A 22,500-nucleotide genomic window follows, 5' to 3' on the forward strand; every position below is an offset into this window, starting at 1 on the left:
TACCGTCAGTGCATGGGTGGTCTCGTATGGAGGGGAACACCTTACTAGTGGAAGTCTTGTACGTTTGGAGGTGGTGACGTAGGCAAGGTTTTGCTTAAAAAATGTAATAATCGTATTGTGTTATGACAAACAATAATACAATTAAATTAAACTGCAGAATGAAGGTGTTATTTTTGGGGGGGGGGGAAGGGTAGTTTAAATAACAGGTTTTGATTTTTAATAATTTGTAAACTCCCAATGAGGTGTGTTTTAGATATGGACCAGGTGGTCAGTCTGTGTAATCGTCATTTTGTGTTTGTCTCAAGGTGCAAATGAACTGGCTGTGACGAAAGCCAAGGCAGAAATCACCAGGTTGATCAAGGAAGAGCTCATCAGACTAGTAAGTGCTATTAATTACACAATAATAATAATAATATTACAAATGGGAAAGTCAACTACTGCGCTATTCTATTTTATGGCTCTAAATGTGAAAGATGATAGAGAGAGGTTTTGCATTGTGGAATACTGCAGTTCTCCCGAGTGATTGACATAACACAGTTCCAGACGGAGGGAGGGGCTGAATTATGAATGATATTAAAAATGAAGCAAACATTTGAGTGCACAACCCCTTTTTTGCATGTTATATTTATTTAGTTAAAGAAATTATAGCAAAGCTTCTTGATCTTTAAAACAAATGCATTTTGCCCAAAAGGTAACCTAAGTCTATTAATTATTGTTTTATAATCGAATCAACCGATTTGTATGGTTGTAAAAAATTAATTAAAAATCTTAAGAGTGGACTGATTTAAAACCACAATTTCTCGCCGTTTATATTAACTATTCTATTCTTAACCACTATAAAGGTGTGTAAAGAAGGGGGTTGTTTTGCCGAAGAAGCAACAATCAGTGTTCTTAGAGCCATTGCTTTATGTACACACGTACTCTGTCTACTTAAAACGTTATTTTTTATTCTAAAGGAAGAGATCAACAGTACAAGCCTTCTGCTAATGTTGCTTTTGTCTATTTTCATTTCTTCATTACAGCAAAATTCTTACCAGCCGACGAGCAAAGGGAGATACAAGGTGTTGTAAAGAACAACGTATCCCCCGGGAGTTCAGCAACGCGGCTTCATCTTCCACCACTTCACTTCAATTCGATGTTGCATTTGTTTCGGCACATTTTACACATTTTTATAATGATCCCTTCAATTGCAGTATATTGTTAAAATTGTCCCGTTTGCTTTTTTCTTGTCTTGAGGCTGTTTAACTTTTGTGTTCAGTGATGTTTTATCCAACCAGATATTGATTAAATTTAACATTTTACTTTGCAATTTCTCAAATTGCAATAAGTTCAGGTCAATGTAATTGTCTGCAATTCTTTGCTGAATGTAAGATATTTTTTTTAATTTCCTGTATAATAGAAGTTTGGCTGTCTTCCGTAGGCTACATTTTACTGGTCATGCAACATTGTCAATGTATGGTGAAAATCCAATGTTTTTACTTTCCCCAAAAATAAAAGTGATTTAAAAAAAAATAATAATCTATTCCTAGTTCAACCAAGCCTCTCTCTGTTGAATAACAAAGAAATCCTGAAAATATGATTCATTCTGGTTTTCTAAAATAAATTATTTATAAGATTTCCTTTTTGTATGACGGGAATAGGTATTAATGTTTAAAGGGCAGGGTGGGAACACACCAAATCAATTGTTAAAGCTCGATTGGTTTCGGCATTGAGGAACAATAATCACTTTGACTCGTTGTCAAATATCTGATATTTGTTCATTTTGATATGAACAAATTATTACGGCTCCGATGTGAAAGTGGTTTTGGAGGAAAGTGTTAAATCGCATCTGTTCATCTGCGCATGCTCAGAAGGTCTTCCCATCTTATTAATTTTTAATGGGAAATGGCTGCGTTCCTTATCCAGATCTCCGCTGCATGGAAATCCCACATAAATACGCCTTTCATTTCAGTATACAGCAAACCGATATTGTAATAATTCAATCCGGGAAGGTGAATCGGGATCCTTTGTGAGAAATGAATGGAGTCATGCTTTGAAGGATGAAAGATCTGTCCTTTTTGTTTTTAACCCTCTGCTTCCCGTGATCCACAAACAATCGAGGTACAGTAAGTGCGAATATAAGTGGACTAGTGGTGTGCGTTTCATTATCCCATCTTCCTTTGAGTAACTAATTCATAGTTTAATGTAGTTTTTATGTCCTCGGAACCCTTAGTGTTGAAGTGTCAGAAGATGTCCGATGATCCCAAGAAGGCACTAACCAGAGCCCAAATAAATCGGGATATTCATATATTGTTATTTATTAGAGACGCAGTTCATTATAGCCGTTCTGATATTTAAAACGTTACTGTCTGCCATAAGTCCACTGCACTGTTTGGTCCTGTCTGAGTGACAGACAAGATGCAGACTGGGCTGTCCCCCTGGATTTTGTACATGCTGTGTTTTATCTGTTTTTATGTGTAACCTTATCGGTACCCAGTGTTGCTCTGTGCTTCAACAGGATATTGTTATTTGGGAGTATTTTCGTTGTACATTAGTCGTTGCCTAGTCACTTAATCAAAGACCACCATGCTTAATTATTACGTATTCTTAAAACCATAGATTATTAAAAGGAGTTGTTTCAATAATTGCATTAAACCTGCTTGGTTTATTATTGTGCAGGAGCAGGTGCTGCTGGTTCCTATAACTGTTACAGATGAAATAGGTCTAGTTGTAGTTAACGGTAACTTTGCCATCAGGGTGGTATTTGACTTGCAGCTTCTGCCCCCTTAATGCTGTCTGAAGAGTTTGGGCCAGAAGACTGTGTAGATCTTGGTTGTAAGATAGCAGGACGTTTATGGGCTTACCACTTCTAATGATTTTATGTTTCTCCAATGTAATCAGCCCAGTCTCACACGGCCTGTCTAGTAGTGCTCAAACTGTACACACATTGTGTACTGGTACACACATTTAATTATATCATTCAAATTTGCAGCTTGCCTAATAAACAAAAGCCAATAATACATCTGGCTGCCCCCCACTAACAAAGCCTATCTTTACCCTGATTTGAGTTAGGATTGACTTTACTATTATGTTACCGTACATTATGTATAGCAGAAATAACAGAGGCATTACAGAGACATTACACACAAACACACACACACATAGAACCACACACACAATCGCACACACAGACACAGAGACACACACAGACACACACACAAACACACACACACACACACACACACACACACACACACACACACACACACACACACACACACACACACACACACAATGTGGGACTTTGGGGCTTGCTTGAGCCCCTCAAATCCCACCTGATTGGAGGCTGGGGTTACGCTGCACCACATGCCCAGGTCCTCCATGTCCGTGTGCAGTAGCTGACGGCTCCTCTCCTCCTCCAGACGATGATGCGGCAGGTGACCACCAGTGACTTCTGCATGAGCGGCCGGCCGTCCTGCCTGGCGGAGGACTCCCACCACCCCGCCTCCCACTTTGAGCTCTGCGCCTCCCAGTCCAACAAGTTCTACCCCTCCCCGCACCCGCCCTCGCTGCAGATGGGCCTGGGGCCCATGCCGCCGCTGGCCCCCCAGAGCTCACACAAACCCCTCGCCTGCCACAGGCTGGACGCCCTGGGAGACCCCCGCTCGCCGGGACCCCCGCAGGGCTCGGGCATGGGCATGGGCAAGGCCGGCGCCGAGCCGCAGCCGCAGGACCTGAAGAAGAAGAAGCCCCCCGGGGGGAAGTCGGGCCGGCGCGGGCGGCCCGCCGGGACCACCAAGCTGGCGGGGTACCGGACCAGCACGGGGCGGCCCCTGGGGACCACGCGGGCGGCGGGCTTCAAGACCAGCCCAGGCCGGCCGCTGGGCACCACCAAGGCAGCGGGGTACAAGGTGAGCCCCGGGCGCCCCCCCGGCAGCATCAAGAGCCTGTCGCGCCTCAACAAACTAGCCTACGGCACGTGCAGCGGCGCGGCCTTCCCCTACCCGCTGCCCCATAAGGACAGCCTGTGTGAACCCTCCTGCAAGGACAAGGTAGCTAATGATTAACCCCCCTGGCCCTCACCCCACCTGGGTGTTGTCCCGTCAGAGCGGTCTTCTCCCCCGGCCCCTCACCCCACCCTGGGCTTTGTCCCGTCAGAGAGCCCTTCTCCCCCGGCCCCTCACCCCACCCTGGGCTTTGTCCCGTCAGAGAGCCCTTCTCCCCCGGCCCCTCACCTCCTCGGGGGGGCAGTCCCGTCAGTGAGCCCTTCTCATCGGCTCTACTTTGAGAGATGCATGCTATAGTTCTGCTGTCAGAAACGGACCATGATTGTACATTTGTGCCAGTCTGAGAAAAGGAAGTGTGCCGTTGCTGTTGTGTTTTTTTATAACTGTATTTGTGTCGTTATATGTGTGTGTGCTCTGGTCATGTGACCATCAGGATCTCATTTCACCGTTGAATCTATCAGCGTCAAAAGACGATTGGTTTTAAATTCACCTTGGAAATATTTGAATATCTGATCGTGCAGCCATTAAAACTTAATTTGGTCGGTTGATATGACATCAACTGCTGTGTGACACCATCTGTCAGTGGCTGGCTCTGCTGAGCATGCTGCTACTCAGCAACCAGTCCAGTTTAAGCAAGTATTTTCCATGTTGTCGTTGTTAATGTTGTTTCCACACGGCCTTCTAATTCTAGCGGTTGTTTCTGTAGGTCTGAATACAGCAACACTCATTCATTACCTGAACCTGAATATAAATAGACTTCCACATTCTATAGGGGTTCTATTTTCAATTACCTAACTTTTCAACAATGGTCCCACTATATTTATTGTTCCGTATGCAGTTTTGCATCACATTAATTTATACAAAAATCGAAAAAAGTGTGAATCTAACAAGCATGACTTCATCATGAAATGCTGTTTGGCTAGGGGTTGAGGACAAGGAGCTATTGGCATGTATTTAGAGTATTGTCCAACAGTATTAAGACTTGATATACTTAACCAGGTATTTAACCCCTTCTTCCCAACACTTTTGTTGGAGAAAAGGACTATGCCAAACATTTTCATGAATCATTGAGGAGACAAGTGGCAGCATTCTGCTTTAAGAGAAGCCCTAAACACGAAACTCCATCCCCATCATTTGTAAATATTTAATTGTTTCTTTTTACTTTTGTTTCTAGACAATTGCAATATTATAATTCTGATGTTTTTTGTTTTAAATTTTTGTATAATATTTCATAGAGTATTATGAAGGCATGTCTCACATTCTGCCACCCTATCTATTCTAAGGTTGGAAATTGCTGTATATTAATTATCTACCCTGAAGCATTTTCTGGCAAACGTCATTGTCAGGTTTGAAACATGTTTTCACTAAGTTATGGCTCAACCCTTTTTCAAACGCTCATTTAAGGAGAACAGATAAGAGATTTAAAGTTGTTAAAGTGGAAGCAAATATGTGTATGGTTGGCTCTATGTGGTGACATAATTATTTTATATCGTTGTACTTAGATTATTATTTTGTTGCGTGTGTGTGTGTGTGTGTGTGCGCGCGCTTGCGTGTGTGTGTTAATTTGTGTGTGCGTGTGTGTGTGTGTATACAAAGCTGTCAACTGCTTAGGTTGAAATCTGTAGACATGCTTTTAACCGATTACGACCCAAAACACCATTGTCATCCACCTCTACCAAAGATTTGTATCTTTTCTACAAGCTTCTATAAATTCTCTGCTAGAGTGTTTTGATAACTACTACTCATCTACTGTATTATAATCGTGTGATTCGGGGGATACCCATGTGGCGAATACAAACGCAGGTCATTAAGGAGCATGTGTGGGAGGTTTCATCTTTTCCAAGGATGTTTGCAAAAGTAGTCTGGGAACAGCTGGCTATCAAACCCAGGAGCTATCAGCCAGGATCTGATCTCCTCCCAACCTCCTTCGCACTCCCCCCCCCACACGATGAAAAGGGTTTTCCGGCCTCTGTTGAACGAAAGCGAATCTGACCAAGGAACTTGTGTATGCCATACTGCGAATGAAGACGCTTCGTTGTACCATGAATAAATAGCTTGTTTAAATAGTGTTGTTAATGCATTATAAATCCATACCTAGGAGCAATGTATGCTTCCACAATCAAATCACAATTTTATATTCAAACGTTTTTACTTACGGACACAATAACATCTCTTTCTTTTATGTAACCAATATGTAGCTTTAAGTTATTTACACTGATGGAAGTTGCTCCTGTTCACATTACATGTCACTGACCTTGGCGGGACACTGGTTTGGTTTTATATGGTGTCAGCGCTGTACAGCATATACATATATATCCTTTTTTCCCTTTGACTTTTTTCAATGATAAAGTAGGCCTATAACTCAAACGATAGTGGATTATAAGGCTTAAATCCGTTCCAAAACTTCCAATTCCCAGCATCTTCCTTGTTCATGACATTGTGAATCATGGGATTCCATCTCCCCGTCATACTTCTGGAGAACCCTGACACGTCTAGTGTTATTCCTCAGTGGGTTGACTTGTTTCACAGGATCTCCAAATTTGGTTACAAGACATAAGTGCTTTTGTGAATATATTTTGTTGCGTCCAACTTTTGTTGATCTCTTATGTTGAATGACCATACACCTCACACATATTCTGTGAGTAACTAAGTTTAATAGAAAGCCCATATATTTGGAAGTTTTTCAAGGTGTGATATCAAAGAGGGACTGCAGTTAATGGCAACGTTTTTTGATATGCCTTTACAATTTTAATCCAACACAATCAAGGGTAATTATTGTTTAAATTATGAAATGTTTCATTGATTCACTCACCCTTCAGCAAGTTCTACACTTTAAAACAGCAGGTTTTAAAGTGATTTTGATTAAGATGTTACCTCACACTATTGAGTATTATCCGGAGAAGCGAAGCCCTGTGATTAATATATTGTGTAACACGCTCACATTTAATTCTTTGTATATTCCCACGTTTTTTTGCATTTCTTTATTTCTTGCATGGTTGTTGTGAAATGTCTAAAGGTTGTGTAATAAATTCTGAATTAAGACTAACTGGTATTGACTTTAACTTTTAAATCCAACTCTTAGCCATTTACATTATTTAAATTATTTGTCCATCGAGAAAGGCAGTATAGATCAAACTATTTTAAGTTAATATACATTTATAACGTCATTTGTATGGGAAATGATTCAGCCCTCATAAGGTAAATAATTAATCATATTAATTATTTACTTGGTAAATGTCACCATAAATAAATAAACGTGGCCACAAATAAATATTTAATCCCATGTTTAATCAAATATATTTATATGTGTATTCATGTATTGATGTGCTGCTAGTTGTTTATGCAATGAAATATGTCTGGCAGCTTCATTTATAAAGGCAAACATATATTGCATATTGCAATGACTTTGCTGCAGTATGAAAAATACGATACAAAAAAAAATACAAAAATACAAGAATATATCTACATCTCTCTCTCTCTCTCTCTCTCTCTCTCTCCCCCCTCTCTCTCTCTCTCTCTCTCTCTCTCTCTCTCTCTCTCTCTCTCTCTCTCTCTCTCTCTCTCTCTCTCTCTCTATATATATATATATATATATATATATATATATATATATATATATATATATATATATATATATATATATATATATATATATGTCTATATCTAATTTCTATATCTATCTATATATATATTTATATATATATGAAGAAAGAGAAATACACTTTTGGTTTGATTTGAATCCTTTGCCTATTAATAGGTGGTCCGACATAAACACAGATATACCAGAACGGAACCATGGAAGAACGGAAGTCAGGAGTCGGAACACCGGATATAATGTTTGTGTGGTCCGCCATGCTACTGTATCCGATACGCTACACAGTTTTGAAAATTATGAGAGAATGGTTTCCTAGTTTGAATATATGTCGTATTTTATACCTTCAGTATATAAATTCAATATGACGGTGATAATAGGTATTAATTATATTTGGTTGGTTTTCTTAAGCATTAATTTGTATTTTAGTGTCAGTTCATCAGTGGTCGCACAGGGTAAGTTTTGGACCGTAGCATTGCTAGCATAACGTTAACTGTATTATCATTATTGTAATATAGTTAATGAGCATGTTAAGCACAATGTGGAAAGTGTTGTGTGCAGGATATCTAATCAGGCTGAGGGTCCTATAGATGTAGTGTTATCTGAAGCACACCGATCCCTATTAATCAACATAAATGGGTTATTTTGGTATTCTGACAGAATTGACCTCGTCTGTTTTTAAGTTCTGTACATATTAACTTAACAATATTCAATGGGATGTTTGCACCAAAGCTTTAACACATTTGAGTTAAATTCAAGCTAAATGTAGAAACGATGGTAATATCATGGCAAACTAGCTGTTTTCATTTTCTACCAGATGTATGCTTGGATATTTAAGGAGGTTTTTATCAATGACTAACGTTTCTAGTATAGTTGATATGCATTGCTATTGTTTGACCACGTTCACAGAGAGCAGTGAGTCTTCAGAGACAAAATGGAGTGAGGATGCCCTCTCCGACCTGGAGAACAGCCCTAAATTCGTTGAGACGGACAACTTTGAGTCTCACCCGAAACGGCAGTTCAAAACTGCTGAAATTGCAGATGCCCTTATGGGGACTGAAACCCCCATCGATCCATCGGACATAGAGTCCCTGTATCCCAAAAATGTGAAAGACTTCCAGAGTGGCTTCTTGCCACCTTGTGCTGAGGATGATGCAGAGTGTGCTGCACCCTCTCAGGCTCCTGATGGAGTACTTTTGAAGAACAGCCCGGAAACAGAGCAGGTGACTGTAAACAAAGCCTCTTTACATATTAATAGTCTATAAAGATTTAAGGATTTGGGGATTCGGGGTACCAACAGCCATTAAATGTGGCTTCTGCCTACATTATCATATGCAAACTTTCATCTCCCTGGGCATAACCCTAAATCGATATTGGTTTGAAAATGTATTCACTACCTACTTTTTATTTTCCGTTGTTTGATTTCCAAACGATATGTATAGGGTGGTCTCACATTCGGTGCCCTCTCTTCCCTGTTCCAAGGTTACTCTGGATATGGTGCACGTGGACGCCATGGTGACGGAGGAGCAGAACACAACGGAGACCACGAAGACGCACAAGGTCAACTGTGATAGGAGGAATATCACCGGGATGGAGGACTTTACTGTGCAGGTCCTGAATGCCTCACAGGTAATTCCTGTCTTCCTGTGAGGAATGGACTTGTTGATGCACTATGGGTACTCAAAGGGTAGTTTCACACATAAATACTACATCTATTAACGTTTTTATCAGATAATGATCTATTCATCTATTCAATTTGAAATATGAATGCCATAATGGAGTCTTTAATCAGAACAATGAGTGCATAGATTTCTCAACTTTGGACGACCTATTGCGATGCAAACCCCTTCCTGCCACTGTTACCATGTAAGCCCTGTTGGCACCGGTAATATCATGCAGTCATGTCTGCGCTGGTCAAACCCTGCTTGCTGGTGATGTGCTGCAGGACCTGATGGAGTTCCTGAACGCCAACGGGACCGAGTGCTCCGTGGTGCTCTTCTTCACCACCTGGTGCCAGTTCTCCGCCAGCCTTGCCCCTCACTTCAACGCCCTGCCAAGGGTTTTTCCCAGCATGCATTTCCTAGCACTGGATGCCTCTCAGCATAGCAGGTACATGATTGCTTGTAGTAGAACTACGTCCTGTTGACAGACACATTCAGAAGGAAACATACGAGTTGGTTGCCCGGTTGGTAGCATAATACCTAAAAGCAAGTACTTTTTCATGTGTTTTTCTTCATGCCTACAAGTTAGCTAATTTAGCATGCCAGAGTACATAGCATGTCAGGCTTCATAGCTGTTTATGTAATTACGCATGTCTTGGGTACATCGAATGTTATGTTATTCGGCATGTAAGGCTATGTAGAACTTTGTTGTTGGTATTATGTTTACAGCCTACACACCTTTTGGGGTCCTTTGTTCCTGAGGTTACATTGGTATTATTCTGCCCACAAAGTAGCTTTTTATTAATTGTTAGAACAACATGACCTCTAAAGCCTGTGTCTGTGGTATGACTGATTTGATCCATTTGTCCAGTCTGTCCACCCGGTTTGGGACGGTGGCAGTGCCCAACATACTGCTCTTCCAGGGGGTGAAACCCATGGCCCGCTTCAACCACACCGACCGCACCCTGGAGGCACTCACCTTCTTCATAGCAAACCAGACAGGTGTGCACCATGAACAAATATACACTTTGATTTAATCTCAGATTGGGCGTGGTCGGTATTTATGTTTTCTTGCCTTCATAGCTTCCTATCATTTCACAGAGGTATATGGTATGTGACCGTATTTTTGTAAAATTATTATAATACTTAAAAGCTGAGTTAGGAATGTAACTTATTATTATGTTGTCTAGCCTACAATGCTGTTTGTCTAAAATTAAGTCAAGTTTTGCTGGTTATAAATACTTATGGATTGTATAAATACATACTCAGTTTATTTCTAACTTCAACATTATATTATTTCAAACTACATAAAGCTATTGAGATGTGTGATTATGCTGCTATAAATGTCACTTTCAGTTTTAATATCTGGACTTTCGGGACAGGCGGTCATTATTGTAAAACGTACCGCCTAGGCAGGACAGACACTCTTCATTGGCGAACAAACCTTTTTCAGTCTCAAACACAATGCAAATGCTTTATCCTGCTACGAAACAGAGACAGATCTATATCAACATAATAAAAAGGTGCATCAATAAGATGTCAGATGAAAAATAGAAAGAGGAGCGTCTGTAATTTGGACGGTATTGAATAGTACCTACGGTATTTCTAAGTAACCTGGTATACAGTTATACCGCCCAGGCCTATCTCAGATATTGGCACTAAAACTCACTCTTTCTTAATATCCCCCACATGAGTCTAAAGTAAATGCTTGATCCAAGCAATGCAAAATGATGTCCCCTTGAATTCTCTCCATCCAGGATTCGAGGCGGGCCCTGACAGAGAAGTGACGGACTCCGACCAATTGGGGCCCCTGCCCGGGGTGCCGGTGAAGAGCATCGATTGGCTGCTTGTGTTTTCAGTCCTGTTCATCACAGGTTTTACGTTCTATGCCATCCTGCGGACAGACAGCATCCGGTGGCTCATACCAGGACAGGAGCACGAGCACCAGGACTGATTTAGATCAATTAGATCTGTAGTAAAAAATATAATGATGCTAAGTTATTTTACAGTTAAAGATGGCTGGGTTGCATTTAAGGGGGGGGGGGGTGATGGCGACACTAAATTACAAATTGTGTGAAGAGATGACGTGCCATCTATGAAATTTTATAAAAACTGTTTTGCTGTGATTGTAAATGAATGTACATTTGTTGAAATAAAGATGTGTCCTCCTGAACATTGGTTGTCAAATTTGCAGTAGGCAATATTTGATTCTTAATCTCAGTTATTTGGATATGAAAAATATATAATATCACATCTTTAACAGGTATTGGAGATGTTATTGATTTTCCTAAATGAATTAAAAGAGACCCTACTTTCCAAAGCGTATTTTAATCAGGCAATATCCTGAACGCCTATGATCTCAAGCATACGCTAGAACCAGAACTGTTGACCACCACAGCGTTTGAAGGGCTCATGTTTACCTTTGGCATTAAGAGTGTGTCCTGGAGGGTTTCTAGGCTGGGGAGCCTCCTACCAACGATATCAAGACATTCTAACATGGTGAGAGAGAACTCGGGTTACCGTGCGTTGGTAGCGTCCAACTCTTATCTGTTGCAGTGGCGCATACTACAACACATGTCCATATTTCATTGCGTAAACCTCGGCCCATAGCTCGACGGTTATGAACGATTATGATTTACCTTTGGTAAAGTGAAGACGTTACCAGCGCATTACTGTATCTACCGTATGTTAAATTGAACCATGAACCAGAACGACTTAGACAACATCTTGTTAGTGAGACACTGCCCCCCTGCGGACATCTGGTAGAATGTTATGGCATTCTGCTGCACGCACCCTGGATGTATTATATTAAGAACACACATTTAACACACACACGCACAACATATAGACTGAGTGGAATGTAGCATGCCTGCTTCAACCTCCTACAATAACAACGTGAATATACGGTGAAGAAATAAATAATAGATTGAAGTCTAAATAAAAAAAGCATCTTCTATTATTATCATTGTAGTCAAATGTGTAGTTCACACATACAATTTAGACCGAACTGTTCCAAGATAAAACAATGTGAGTCAATAGTGTCGTAATATGTTATGGTTATTATAATTACTACTGCCTGTTGTGTCAACACCATGTTATAACCAGTGTAAGACAGTTGTTCATAATAATTAAATTTTTTCATGCATTCTCGTACTATGTCGCCAGGCCTCGGAGTCCCACTGGCTCACGCCAGCAGACCGAGAGCAGTCGGTGATGGAGCTGAGGGCAACCGGCTGGGCGGAGGTGGAGACCCGGGACGCCATCTACAAAGAGCTCCGATTCAAGAGCTTCAACCAGGTGTGTGTGTGTGTGTGTGTGTGTGTGTGTGTGTGTGTGTGTGTGTGTGTGTGTGTGTGTGTGTGTGTGTGTGTGTGTGTGTGTGTGTGTGTGTGTGTGTGTGTGTGTGTTCTATCCTTTAGAATCTGATACTGCATCCACCACTGTTCACATAAACAAAATACACGTGCACCAGTATGTTTTTACAAGCTGCTAAAATTCCTTTAGATTATTTTTATTTTAGTCTGGTTTAATTTATTTTATCTGCAAACGTACTTGCTTTTATAAAAGGCAGTCAAGGAAATCAAATTGCTCGTACTTTAATTTGAAAATTTAAGAGCAACAAGCCTAACACAGGCAACATTCCCTTGGTAACGTATGTCATAGTATGTACGTATGTATTAATTTATTCCCGTTTGTAGCTATTACTAAAGTAATTGAAGTTTGTTCTGGAGATCTCTCTTGAGCTTCAAAGCGGAGAGAGTCTGGTTTCTGTGAAACGAAGCAACCCATTCACATGGAACTAGTAAGCAGCGTGCTCAGGGGTCTGCGTAGACTGCACCTTCCCAAGGCTGCTTAGCGGCCCCTCTAGTTGTTTTAGACCCCAACAAACTCTGTTTTTACACTTTCCCTCTGTTTGAAGAGGTGGGCGGCGCTGCGACGGGCTCCATGTGGTCCCCCGGCTCCAGCCCCTCTCCTCTTACCCACCGTGTCAGGCCCTATTAGGCTGAGGAATGCCAGGCCCCCAGTTGGCAGCAATTGGGGTTTCGATCAAAATGATTTCTTTTGCAAACAATGAAATTGGTTAAAATGTTTCATCTGGTTGACAGAAACCACTAACCACCTCGTCATTAGGGTCGGGTTTTTTATGTGTATTTGCCACTCTCCTTTACCCTGTCCCCTGCTTCTCTTTGTTTCTCTCTCTCTCCGTCGCTGTGTACTTGTCAATCCCGTTTTTTTTTTGTTCTTGTGGCCCAATGTGGGGCTCACATTGCAGTGTTCCTTCTTACTGCTCATGTCTGTCTGTCTGTGTGTCTGTCTTTCTGGCTGTCTCTCTATATTAGATTTTTTTTGTGTGCACACACATTTGTTTTTAAGCTGTTTAGCAAATTGTTAATCCATTCCTTTCATATTTGGATTTAAATGCCCTTACTAGAGGGAAAACATTAGCAGTGGCCTGCTGGTTTTAGTACTTATCAGCGATTGGCTTTGGAGAGATTTAATCTTAATTCCCTAATTGGACTAATTTGGGTTATGTTTAGGGGTGCATTCTCAATTGTGACCTGCAGGGGGTGGAAGAACTGCACTCATGGATGGCCAAAGGCCTCAGTGGAATATTATTTATATATATATATAAAAAAATGTTTTTTTACATTCTATGGCACAGCTACACAAGGGCCCCCCAGTTAAAGATGCCAGTGGGCCAGAAGGAGAACATGATAGTTTCATACACATTTTTTTAGTTTACTTCAATTCTTTGAGCACTGCAAGTGGAAAGTGTTGTGATGTTGTAATGTTGTAACATCCAACACAGTAATTGATCTGTGGCAGTACGGGCACACACTGTGTCCCTGTCTGAGCCGTCCGGGAGCGCCATGGTTCCTCCTCAACAACGCGGATACTAAATCGGGTTTGAAGGGTTCAATCCCTTCTCCGGAGCCCCTTTGGTCCATCAGAATTCCGGCAATCACATGTGCAAACGAGCCTGCTGTACAGTCTATTTCCTCTGGTTCTAATGCTTTGATTTCTATTTTATTTGGTTTCACCTCCCTATGTCTCGGTGTTGGTGTCATAGAAACAGTAATAGGGGAGAATTTTTTTTTTTTATGTTGTTTACGCACAAACCTTAATGTCTCGGTTATTAGGATGCCAACCATCTGCTTCACGTTTCGCAGAGAGGAGCACAAATTCTCGTGTGGCACGAAGCGTCAAGACTAAAGATGGTGTGTGCTGCTCAGAGGTATAGCTGCTCGCTGCACCACCACAGCTTTTGCAACGCTTGCTGAGCTCGATGACTCAATGACTCCCCCCCCCCCCCCCCCCACCACCATTAAGACTTCCAATGTTACCCCCCCGGCAAATATATATCAAAATGGACTCCTGAGTGTCAAGCCATCCTCCCCCACGGTTCAACGCTGCTTAACGTAACATTTAAATAAAGTTTTCAACCACGGGTTACCCAGTTGTCTTCATAAGAGGCTCAGGCGCAAGATATTAACCAGAAGTCAAGTTCAAATCAAACATACAAATAACAGTCACTCGGCCAGATCTGGTCAGAGGGTAGCCTCTTGGGAAAGGTTATATAACCGTTTATTGAGTGGGACTCCACATGTAACTGTCATGGACCATGTCAGATGCCTTTGTCTTCCAGTCACCTGTCCTTACTGATCTACTTAAATAGGGGCCACGTTTGATCATTCAGACGTTGCCCCTCTTCTGAACGTACACTACGGCCTATATCTGGGTGAATGCTGTGCATCAACATAATACAGCTGTCTGCATGGCCGGGATGCAGATGAATGACGTTGTCACGTTCAATAAACGTCCATAGTCGGAATTGTGCAAAATAATGCTAATGAAGATAATGGCCTACAGCTCATTGCTAACTCCTACCCTCGTGTTTAAGATGAGAGAGTACAAATAGAAGTGTGTGTTGTTAGAAATGGTGTTGCATGTGTCGGACATCATGTCTTGAACTGGATTGGAACCAGAAATAAAAAATAAATAAAATAAACATAATAAACACTGATTTAATTAAAACAATCTTTAAAAAGGTTTTTCCTCATCAAATGGCACGTGACGTCAGTTTGGTTGTCTGCGTATTATTGGATGCATTACTAAAACTATCTTTATATTTGAGTTCTTTACTTATGTCACCAAATAATGGTCAATGATGTAATACCCGCCCTTTTCCCCAGGGGGACAAGCTTTATAACTGCTCTGTTGACATATAACCCACCTTCCCTGGTGTACCTACGGTCCATTGGTCTAGGCTGACACCCCTCCCATGTTGTCATGGCTCTCCTTCCTCGTTCAGCAGACACAGCCTGGCTCTCAAGCCCTGCTCGTTCTCTCTCGTTATACGCTGTGCCCTGCTTTTGTTAGACACGTTGTTTTACAAGTAAAAACTGAGCCCCTGGATAAACTAACCTCTTAAAGGCCATCTTTGTTTCCCCATATGCACACAGGCACACCAATACACACATCTGCACACAGACACTAGGACTTGCGCGCACACACACACACACACACACACACACACACACACACACACACACACACACACACACACACACACACACACACACACACACACACACACTGTCGGCACTTACAGAATTACACGCTACTACTGTGCTTGTCGGAGCTCAAAAGACATCCAGACACTTGCATGCCAAGGACTTCCATGCATGCATGCATGTTCATGTACACACGCTCGCACACACACACACACACAGCCACGCACACAGACAAATACACACCTTATCCCATCGGCAGAGTGCGCAGTTAATCGGATCAGCGGTGTTTGGTTCCTCGCTGTCCTCTGACTGGGCCGTTCCCTGAGAACCCCCGGTCGTCCCACCAATGACGTGGTCCCGGGCCGCCGCCGCCGAGGGCTAGCCAGCCAGGACGGCTGCTCACACAATCTGGGAGATGTCAAAGCCTCTCCTTTTTTAACTCCCCCAGTGTCTTGTTAAGCCCCTGGTGTCTCCCCCTGCGGTGGTTTGCTGGTGGCGGTGGCATGTCCTCATCGTCATCGTCCACGAGGTGCCTGTTAGACTGCAAGGTCCTCCCTGCACCTCCGTCTGAGCCAAACCTTCAGGGTTCTTTGACCCCCGTTATCACAGAACCAGCTAATGAATGAATTCATTGCACTCATAAAGGACCCGTGCGGCAGCCAAAGCCCCCGCGTCCCCAATCAGTCGAGGCCGAGAACAACACACCCCGGGTGGTCTCCGTCACCGACACGAGTCGGGGACTGAGCATCAAAGTGAACCGTTTGGGGTTGTTTTTCACCTCGGATCCAAGTTGGAAATGTAAACGGGGGGGGGGGGGGGGGGGGCGGGGAAGATGTGAGCCAGCGAGCGGAGAAGGCATGCATGCATTGCAAACACGCAATTGTGACACCCTCCGTCGGCTCCATGGAATAAGTGAGCAGCAGCCCCCCTCGGTGAGACCCAGACATGTGATCTCGGGCCTCCAGTTACATGTTGGCTTGCTCTGTGGCGGGTAGAGGGGTTGTGGCTTGTCGGGGGTGGAGGGGTGTTTTGGGGGTGAGTGTGTGTCTGTGTGTGGGGGGGGGGGGAATCATCAGCCAGCTGAAGACATCTGGAGTGCCGCCTTGGCAGCACGAGCGATATGAAATGTAAGAGGTGTGGACGCCATCATCATCACCATCATCATCACCATCATCATCACCATCTCCATCACCCTCCTGATTGCCACCACAGTGGGATTCGGGCCGTCTTGCCTTTCAGTGCAGACAGCAGCCAACCGCTTTGCCCGGGATGACGGCTCTCGCAGGATAACTCGCTGGCGAGCGCGCTGCGGTGGCGTGGAGCGCAGAGCTGCGGCGGGCGCCCGGTGGGGGGAGTGTGTGCGAGTGCACGGATGCAGGTGCATCTTCTGACTGATGCTGTGTGTTTCTTTGGTGTGTCTGTGCGTGCGCATGCTAGCGCAATTTATTATTGTATCTGTGAAGGAATTCAGTTGCACGTGCATGTGTGCGTGTGCGGTTGGTGTGCGTGCGTGCGTGCGTATGGTGTGCGTGCGTTTATGCGTACCTGTGCGTGCGTGTCATGGTGTGCTTGGGTACGTGTGGGCGGTTGGTGTGAATGTGTGCGCGTGTATGGCGTGCATGCGTATGGCGTGCGTGCGTGCGTGCGTGCGTGCGTGCGTGCGTGCGTGCGTGTGTGCGTGCGTGCCAGAGGCTAGTCCGAGTAGACACAATCTGCATGCACTTAGCTCTGGCAAGGCGGAGTAGGCGTCTGTAAGCCCCCGGCCTGCGCGGCGGTGGAAAGGCGATCTGTAAATAACACACACATGTATTTCAGACCAAGGCCTGGGCTCCAGCCCTGCGCCACAAGCAGAGAGAGAGACGTCTAAATAGTCCCGTCCAAAGTTATATGACAATCATTCCATAATAGCAGAAAATGGCCCCTGTGAAAGCAGCGTGTGTGGGGCGGGGGGGGTGTATCAGTGGTCTCCAGGCGGGTGTTTGTGATTATTTGAGATGGGGCTCTGTGAAACGTCAAGTCAAATTAACCCACTTTGACAGCTAAAGCAGCTCGGGCCAGTCAGGCAGGATGGTAAGGCTGACATGGCATAAAGCGGGCCGGCCGAGGGTAGCTGACGGACTGGTTGTCTGGTTGTCTGGTTGGCTCTGCATTTATTTGACTATTTGTCTCTTTTTCCGGTTTGGCATTGATTTGACAGGCTGTTGTGCTGATTGGGTGTCGAGCTGACTTGCTCTTTCGCTGGCTGGACATTTAGCAGACAAGTCGGTTTCCTGGCTGACTGAGGGGTTGACTGACTTTTTGAGAATCTTGAGTTTATAACTGAGGAGGGTGGATGGCTGACTGTATATCTGAGGAGGATTGTTGGTTTGCTGGCTGTATACTTGAAGAGGCTGGCTGGCTGTTTACCTGAGGAGGCTGGCTGACTTGGTGAATAAAGCAGGCTTGTCTGACCTGTGGCCTGGGAGGTGTGAGCCTCACAATACAGCCGTGTAAACAAAGAGGCTTGATAAGAGTCCTTGACCCCTGCTGACTTCAGGCTGCTTTATTTCCTCCGATGTCCCAAGTGGAGGGCAGCTGACCTGCAGTTGACACCCTCATCCAGGCAGGACTTTGACCGGGTCCACTCCCGGAAACAGGGGTTTAAAAGGCTTTCAAATCAGAAACCAATGCTTGGTTACACATGCATAGACCTCCGCCTTTTGGGTGGGGAAATGGTGTTTGGGTCGGCGTGTCTTTATGAGCGTGGTGCGCGCGGAACGTCTCCGCGCGGAACGTCTGCGCGCGGAACGTCGCTAAAACTTAGTTTGTCGAGCGGTTAATTTATGGAACCATCTAAATAACGAAAACATTTGTTTTTGCTATAAATTCTTTGATTAGTTCCTTATTGGTTTTCTGTATTTATATATATTTAATATACATTTTGTTAGAGTGTGTGTGTGTGTGTGTGTGTGTGTGTGTGTGTGTGTGTGTGTGTGTGTGTGTGTGTGTGTGTGTGTGTGTGTGTGTGTGTGTGTGTGCGTGCCTCTGTGTAGGCTGAACCGTGTGTCTTGTGTTTCACATTCCATTCCCGTCCAGTTTACACTCCGTGCGTCGCTCCGTTTAAACATCTCCCGGCCGGCCCGGACGGCTCGGGGAGAGCTTCTATAAACGGAAGGTGAATGTGACGCTTCGTGTTTTTTCTTTCCGCAAGATTGGACTAATAGCGGACTAATAGTGTAGGCCAAGGCAGTAATGAATAGTGTAGGCCAAGGCAGTAATGAACTCAACAGTCAAACACAACTGCATATTTTGGCATTAGGAATCCATTTATTCTTCCAATGGAATATAAAATAGTAATATTCCTCATGACATTTTATAAAGGTAAAGGTAAAGAAACCAATAGAGAATCACAAAGGGTATTCGGGGATGAGAAAAATATTATTCTCTTGAAAGTGACGGAGTACATTCTGAATTTATTCTACATTAATGGCCTACGCTATTCTGTAAAACATGATGGTTTAAACTGTCAATAATGAGACAAATGATCAGCACCTCTAGTTGAGGAACAGTGTTACGTACGCTCCCTAAAATCTAAACCTGTCATTAACGGCACCCATTATCTGGCACGCGCTCAAAAACCTTGCACAAATAAACCGAGAGAGAGAGAGAGCGAGAGTCTACGCCTACACCTGACATGACAAGCAGCTTATTGCAGCCCTCATTAGAGCCAATGGGAGTTGAGAATAAGCAGGCTGCCGCGGCCCTCAAATTGGTGCCAGTGGAGGTCAAGTTGCAGGAATATGACAATTACTTAAATTGATCAGGTGCTCGTTTCCTTGATAACCAATTTGATCGGAGCCCACGATCGTGTTACACGCGAGGGTTTCCGACCAAACGGGAGGTCCCCAGAAAATTGGTTACAACCATGTAACAACACGCTTAAAGGACGCCACGCAATTTCCTCCTGCAGACTTAATTCTGTTGGAGAAAGTTCCAGGAACGGGTTGAGCGCATGGGCAGTGACAGCCTGTAAACAATGGCGGTTCAATTGATTTAATTAGGAAGAGAGGATGTATTCAGAGGCTTAATTGAGATTGCAGTGGGAAATTGCCCTGGAATTACTCGACCTACTCGCTAGCTGCAGTCCCCCCCCCCCCCGTGCGCATGACGAGGGAGTTGAAGCCTCCGCTTTAGATGACTACAATAATGCGCGTAATAAATCTCACTCCATATGGTTGATTTGTACATTAATGGAACCGTCAGAAATGTGCTTCATTATTTTTAACTTTTAATATCGAAATGTACCCTTGATGCCTTCCTTATTAGCTCGTTATATCAATATTTTTTATATTAATTTCATTATTGTGTGCGTATTTAATTCAAATTAATTCTTCTTTCTAACAGGCGTTTGGTTTCATGACGAGAGTGGCCCTCCAAGCTGAGAAGATGAACCATCACCCTGAGTGGTTTAACGTCTATAATAAGGTAAGAATGTAGGCTGGTTTAACTCTATAATAAGGTAGGGATGTAGGCTGGTTTAATGTCTATAATAAGGTAGGGATGTAGGCTGGTTTAACTCTATAATAAGGTAGGGATGTAGGCTTGTTTAACGTCTATAATAAGGTAGGGATGTAGGCTGGTTTAACGTCTATAATAAGATAGGGATGTAGGCTGGTTTAACGTCTATAATAAGGTAGGGATGTAGGCTGGTTTAACTATATAATAAGGTAGGGATGTAGGCTGGTTTAATTCTAGAATAAGGTAAGGATGTAGGCTGGTTTAATTCTATAATAAGGTAAGGATGTAGGCTCGTTTAATGTTTATAATAAGGTAAGGATGTAGGCTGGTCCATAAGCTTATCTCTTGCAGTTCTATGTTATATTTATGAATGTGTATTCAGAAATGGAACATGAAATGTTAGCCTATATTATATATCATACATATAATTTATTGTATGTAATTGTAGAGATTAAATAACAATATGTATTATAATTAGACATTGAAAACGAAAGATGCTCTATACGGATTATATTCTAGTTAGTATAGTTACAGAGGCAGACTCTAAAGTCTAAAAACCACCACACAGACACAGACACACAGACACACAGAGAAGAAAGACAGACACACAGACACACTGAGGACAGACACACAGAGACAAAGAGGACAGACACACAGATACACAGACACACTGAGGACAGACACTGATACACAGACACTGAGAACAGACACACAACATACAGACACACAACACACACAGAGACAGTGAGGACAGAAAGATCATCCGTGTGAAATACGGAGAGAGAAGGAGGCTTACAGCTGGCGGACCGACCAAAACGTAGCAACTGCTGAAGAGCAGTAGCTTAAACAAGTAATCCCATCATATTGCTTGTGAAAAGCTCTGCAAAATATGCCCCCCCCCCGGACACCCACACCCACACACGCCTACACATACATTCACACACAACCCACATGTTAGCACGCATGGCACGGACATGGATCCAACTCAGACTGGAACACAGTTCCCACCTCAGCAGTGAAACGTTGGCAGATCTGAGAACTGCTGTCGGAAACCCAGCCGACATCCACAAGGCGGTCGCCTCTGGGCTGCCGAGGGGTGCGGTAGGGCTTCTGCTGCTGGAAGAATGCTCTGCCTAATCCTTCATTAACACACTGAATGAGGAGGGTTGGCTCTCTCTCTGGCTCACTCTCTCTGGCTCTCTCTCTGGCCCTCTCTCTGGCCCTCTCTCTGGCCCTCTCTCTGGCCCTCTCTCTGGCCCTCTCTCTGGCCCTCTCTCTGGCTCTCTCTCTCTGGCCCTCTCTCTGGCCCTCTCTCTGGCCCTCTCTCTGGCCCTCTCTCTGGCTCTCTCTCTCTGGCCCTCTCTCTGGCTCTCTCTCTGGCCCTCTCTCTCTGGCCCTCTCTCTGGCTCTCTCTCTGGCCCTCTCTCTCTGGCTCTCTCTCTGGCTCTCTCTCTGGCCCTCTCTCTCTGGCTCTCTCTCTGGCTCTCTCTCTTGCTCTCTCCTGCTCTCTCTGACACCCCAACGGTCTCTAAATGAGCTGAAGAGCTCCTCTCCTGTGGGGCTTGGTTCGTTCTTTCTGTTCTGTGTTGTTCTTCTTTGCTACTTTGTATTCTAACTCTGCTGTACTTGCCTCGAACGGAATGCATATTAGGTACAGCTTCTACGTATATGTGATACATGTACATATGATTAAAGATAGTCTGGTTTGTGATTCCCAGGGACGTTTAGCTGTATGTCTCCTAATCAGCAGCAGCCTAGAGCTCTTTAAAAGGTCAAACTGAACCGACGACAGCAGACGGCAACAATAAACAGACCATTTAAATGGAGATTTCAGAACCAAACGGGAGATTGGGTTTTCAATACAATGTGACGCTGCGGGAGCGATATAACTTCTAGAAATATTACGAAAACAACTACAGTATTGCGATCAGTGAATGATTCAAAGGCTAATGAATGATTCAAGTTCAATGGGTTGGTGATAAAAGATGCAAAATTCAAGTTGCAGATATAAATTGTGGATAAGCAGTAGCTTTGATGTATAGCTACAAAAAGAAGTACAAGCTCCTCTGATTATCATTTGCTTCCAACGTTGGGTCTCAACGTTCTCCCGCAGGTCCAGATCACGCTGACAACCCATGACTGCGGAGGGCTTTCTCAACGCGATATCAAAATGGCCAAGTTTATTGACAAAACCAGTATAAATTGCTAATAAAGTTGCTATTTGTATTACATGATTATCTTATTGTTAG

At 43.6% G+C, this 22,500-nt stretch overlaps 3 protein-coding genes and 1 long non-coding RNA gene across 5 annotated transcripts in view; 3 read left to right on the plus strand and 1 right to left on the minus strand.

Moving 5' to 3' along the window:
* The first annotated feature begins 7 nt into the window (after nt 1-7).
* Nucleotides 8-7,032, plus strand: c7h5orf24 (chromosome 7 C5orf24 homolog). The gene is made up of 3 exons (XM_060055887.1): nt 8-379; nt 1,023-2,100; nt 3,402-7,032. The coding sequence occupies exon 3, from the start codon at nt 3,405-3,407 to the stop codon at nt 4,044-4,046; it is 642 nt and encodes a 213-aa protein (XP_059911870.1). The 5' UTR covers nt 8-379; nt 1,023-2,100; nt 3,402-3,404; the 3' UTR covers nt 4,047-7,032.
* An 865-nt stretch (nt 7,033-7,897) lies between these two features.
* On the plus strand, nt 7,898-11,412 carry txndc15 (thioredoxin domain containing 15). Of its 2 annotated transcripts, none has more exons than XM_060055814.1 (6): nt 7,898-8,033; nt 8,488-8,807; nt 9,061-9,207; nt 9,524-9,687; nt 10,111-10,241; nt 10,997-11,412. In XM_060055814.1, the coding sequence occupies exons 1-6, from the start codon at nt 7,907-7,909 to the stop codon at nt 11,191-11,193; spliced, it is 1,086 nt and encodes a 361-aa protein (XP_059911797.1). In that variant the 5' UTR covers nt 7,898-7,906; the 3' UTR covers nt 11,194-11,412. The 2 variants fall into 2 exon arrangements, with proteins under 2 accessions (XP_059911797.1, XP_059911798.1); XM_060055815.1 differs by having other exon boundaries at nt 8,488-8,801.
* LOC132460952 (uncharacterized) lies at nt 8,379-11,000 on the minus strand. The gene is made up of 2 exons (XR_009526489.1): nt 10,645-11,000; nt 8,379-9,717 (listed from the first exon to the last, which is right to left on the minus strand). It is a non-coding gene; the product is annotated as an uncharacterized LOC132460952 (long non-coding RNA).
* Nucleotides 11,413-11,577: 165 nt separating the features above from the next.
* Nucleotides 11,578-22,500, plus strand: part of LOC132460924 (pterin-4-alpha-carbinolamine dehydratase 2-like) — an 11,243-nt gene continuing 320 nt past the window's right edge. Inside the window, exons 1-4 of the mRNA XM_060055906.1 lie at nt 11,578-11,738; nt 12,405-12,536; nt 20,138-20,218; nt 22,365-22,500. The exon at nt 22,365-22,500 is cut by the window's right edge and continues 320 nt beyond it. Coding sequence (XP_059911889.1) covers nt 11,652-11,738; nt 12,405-12,536; nt 20,138-20,218; nt 22,365-22,460 — 396 coding nt within the window. The 5' untranslated portion in view covers nt 11,578-11,651 and the 3' untranslated portion in view covers nt 22,461-22,500. The remainder of the gene's footprint in view (nt 11,739-12,404; nt 12,537-20,137; nt 20,219-22,364) is intronic.

The sequence above is a fragment of the Gadus macrocephalus genome, chromosome 7 (assembly GCF_031168955.1).
Source record: "Gadus macrocephalus chromosome 7, ASM3116895v1".
Lineage (NCBI taxonomy): Eukaryota > Metazoa > Chordata > Actinopteri > Gadiformes > Gadidae > Gadus > Gadus macrocephalus.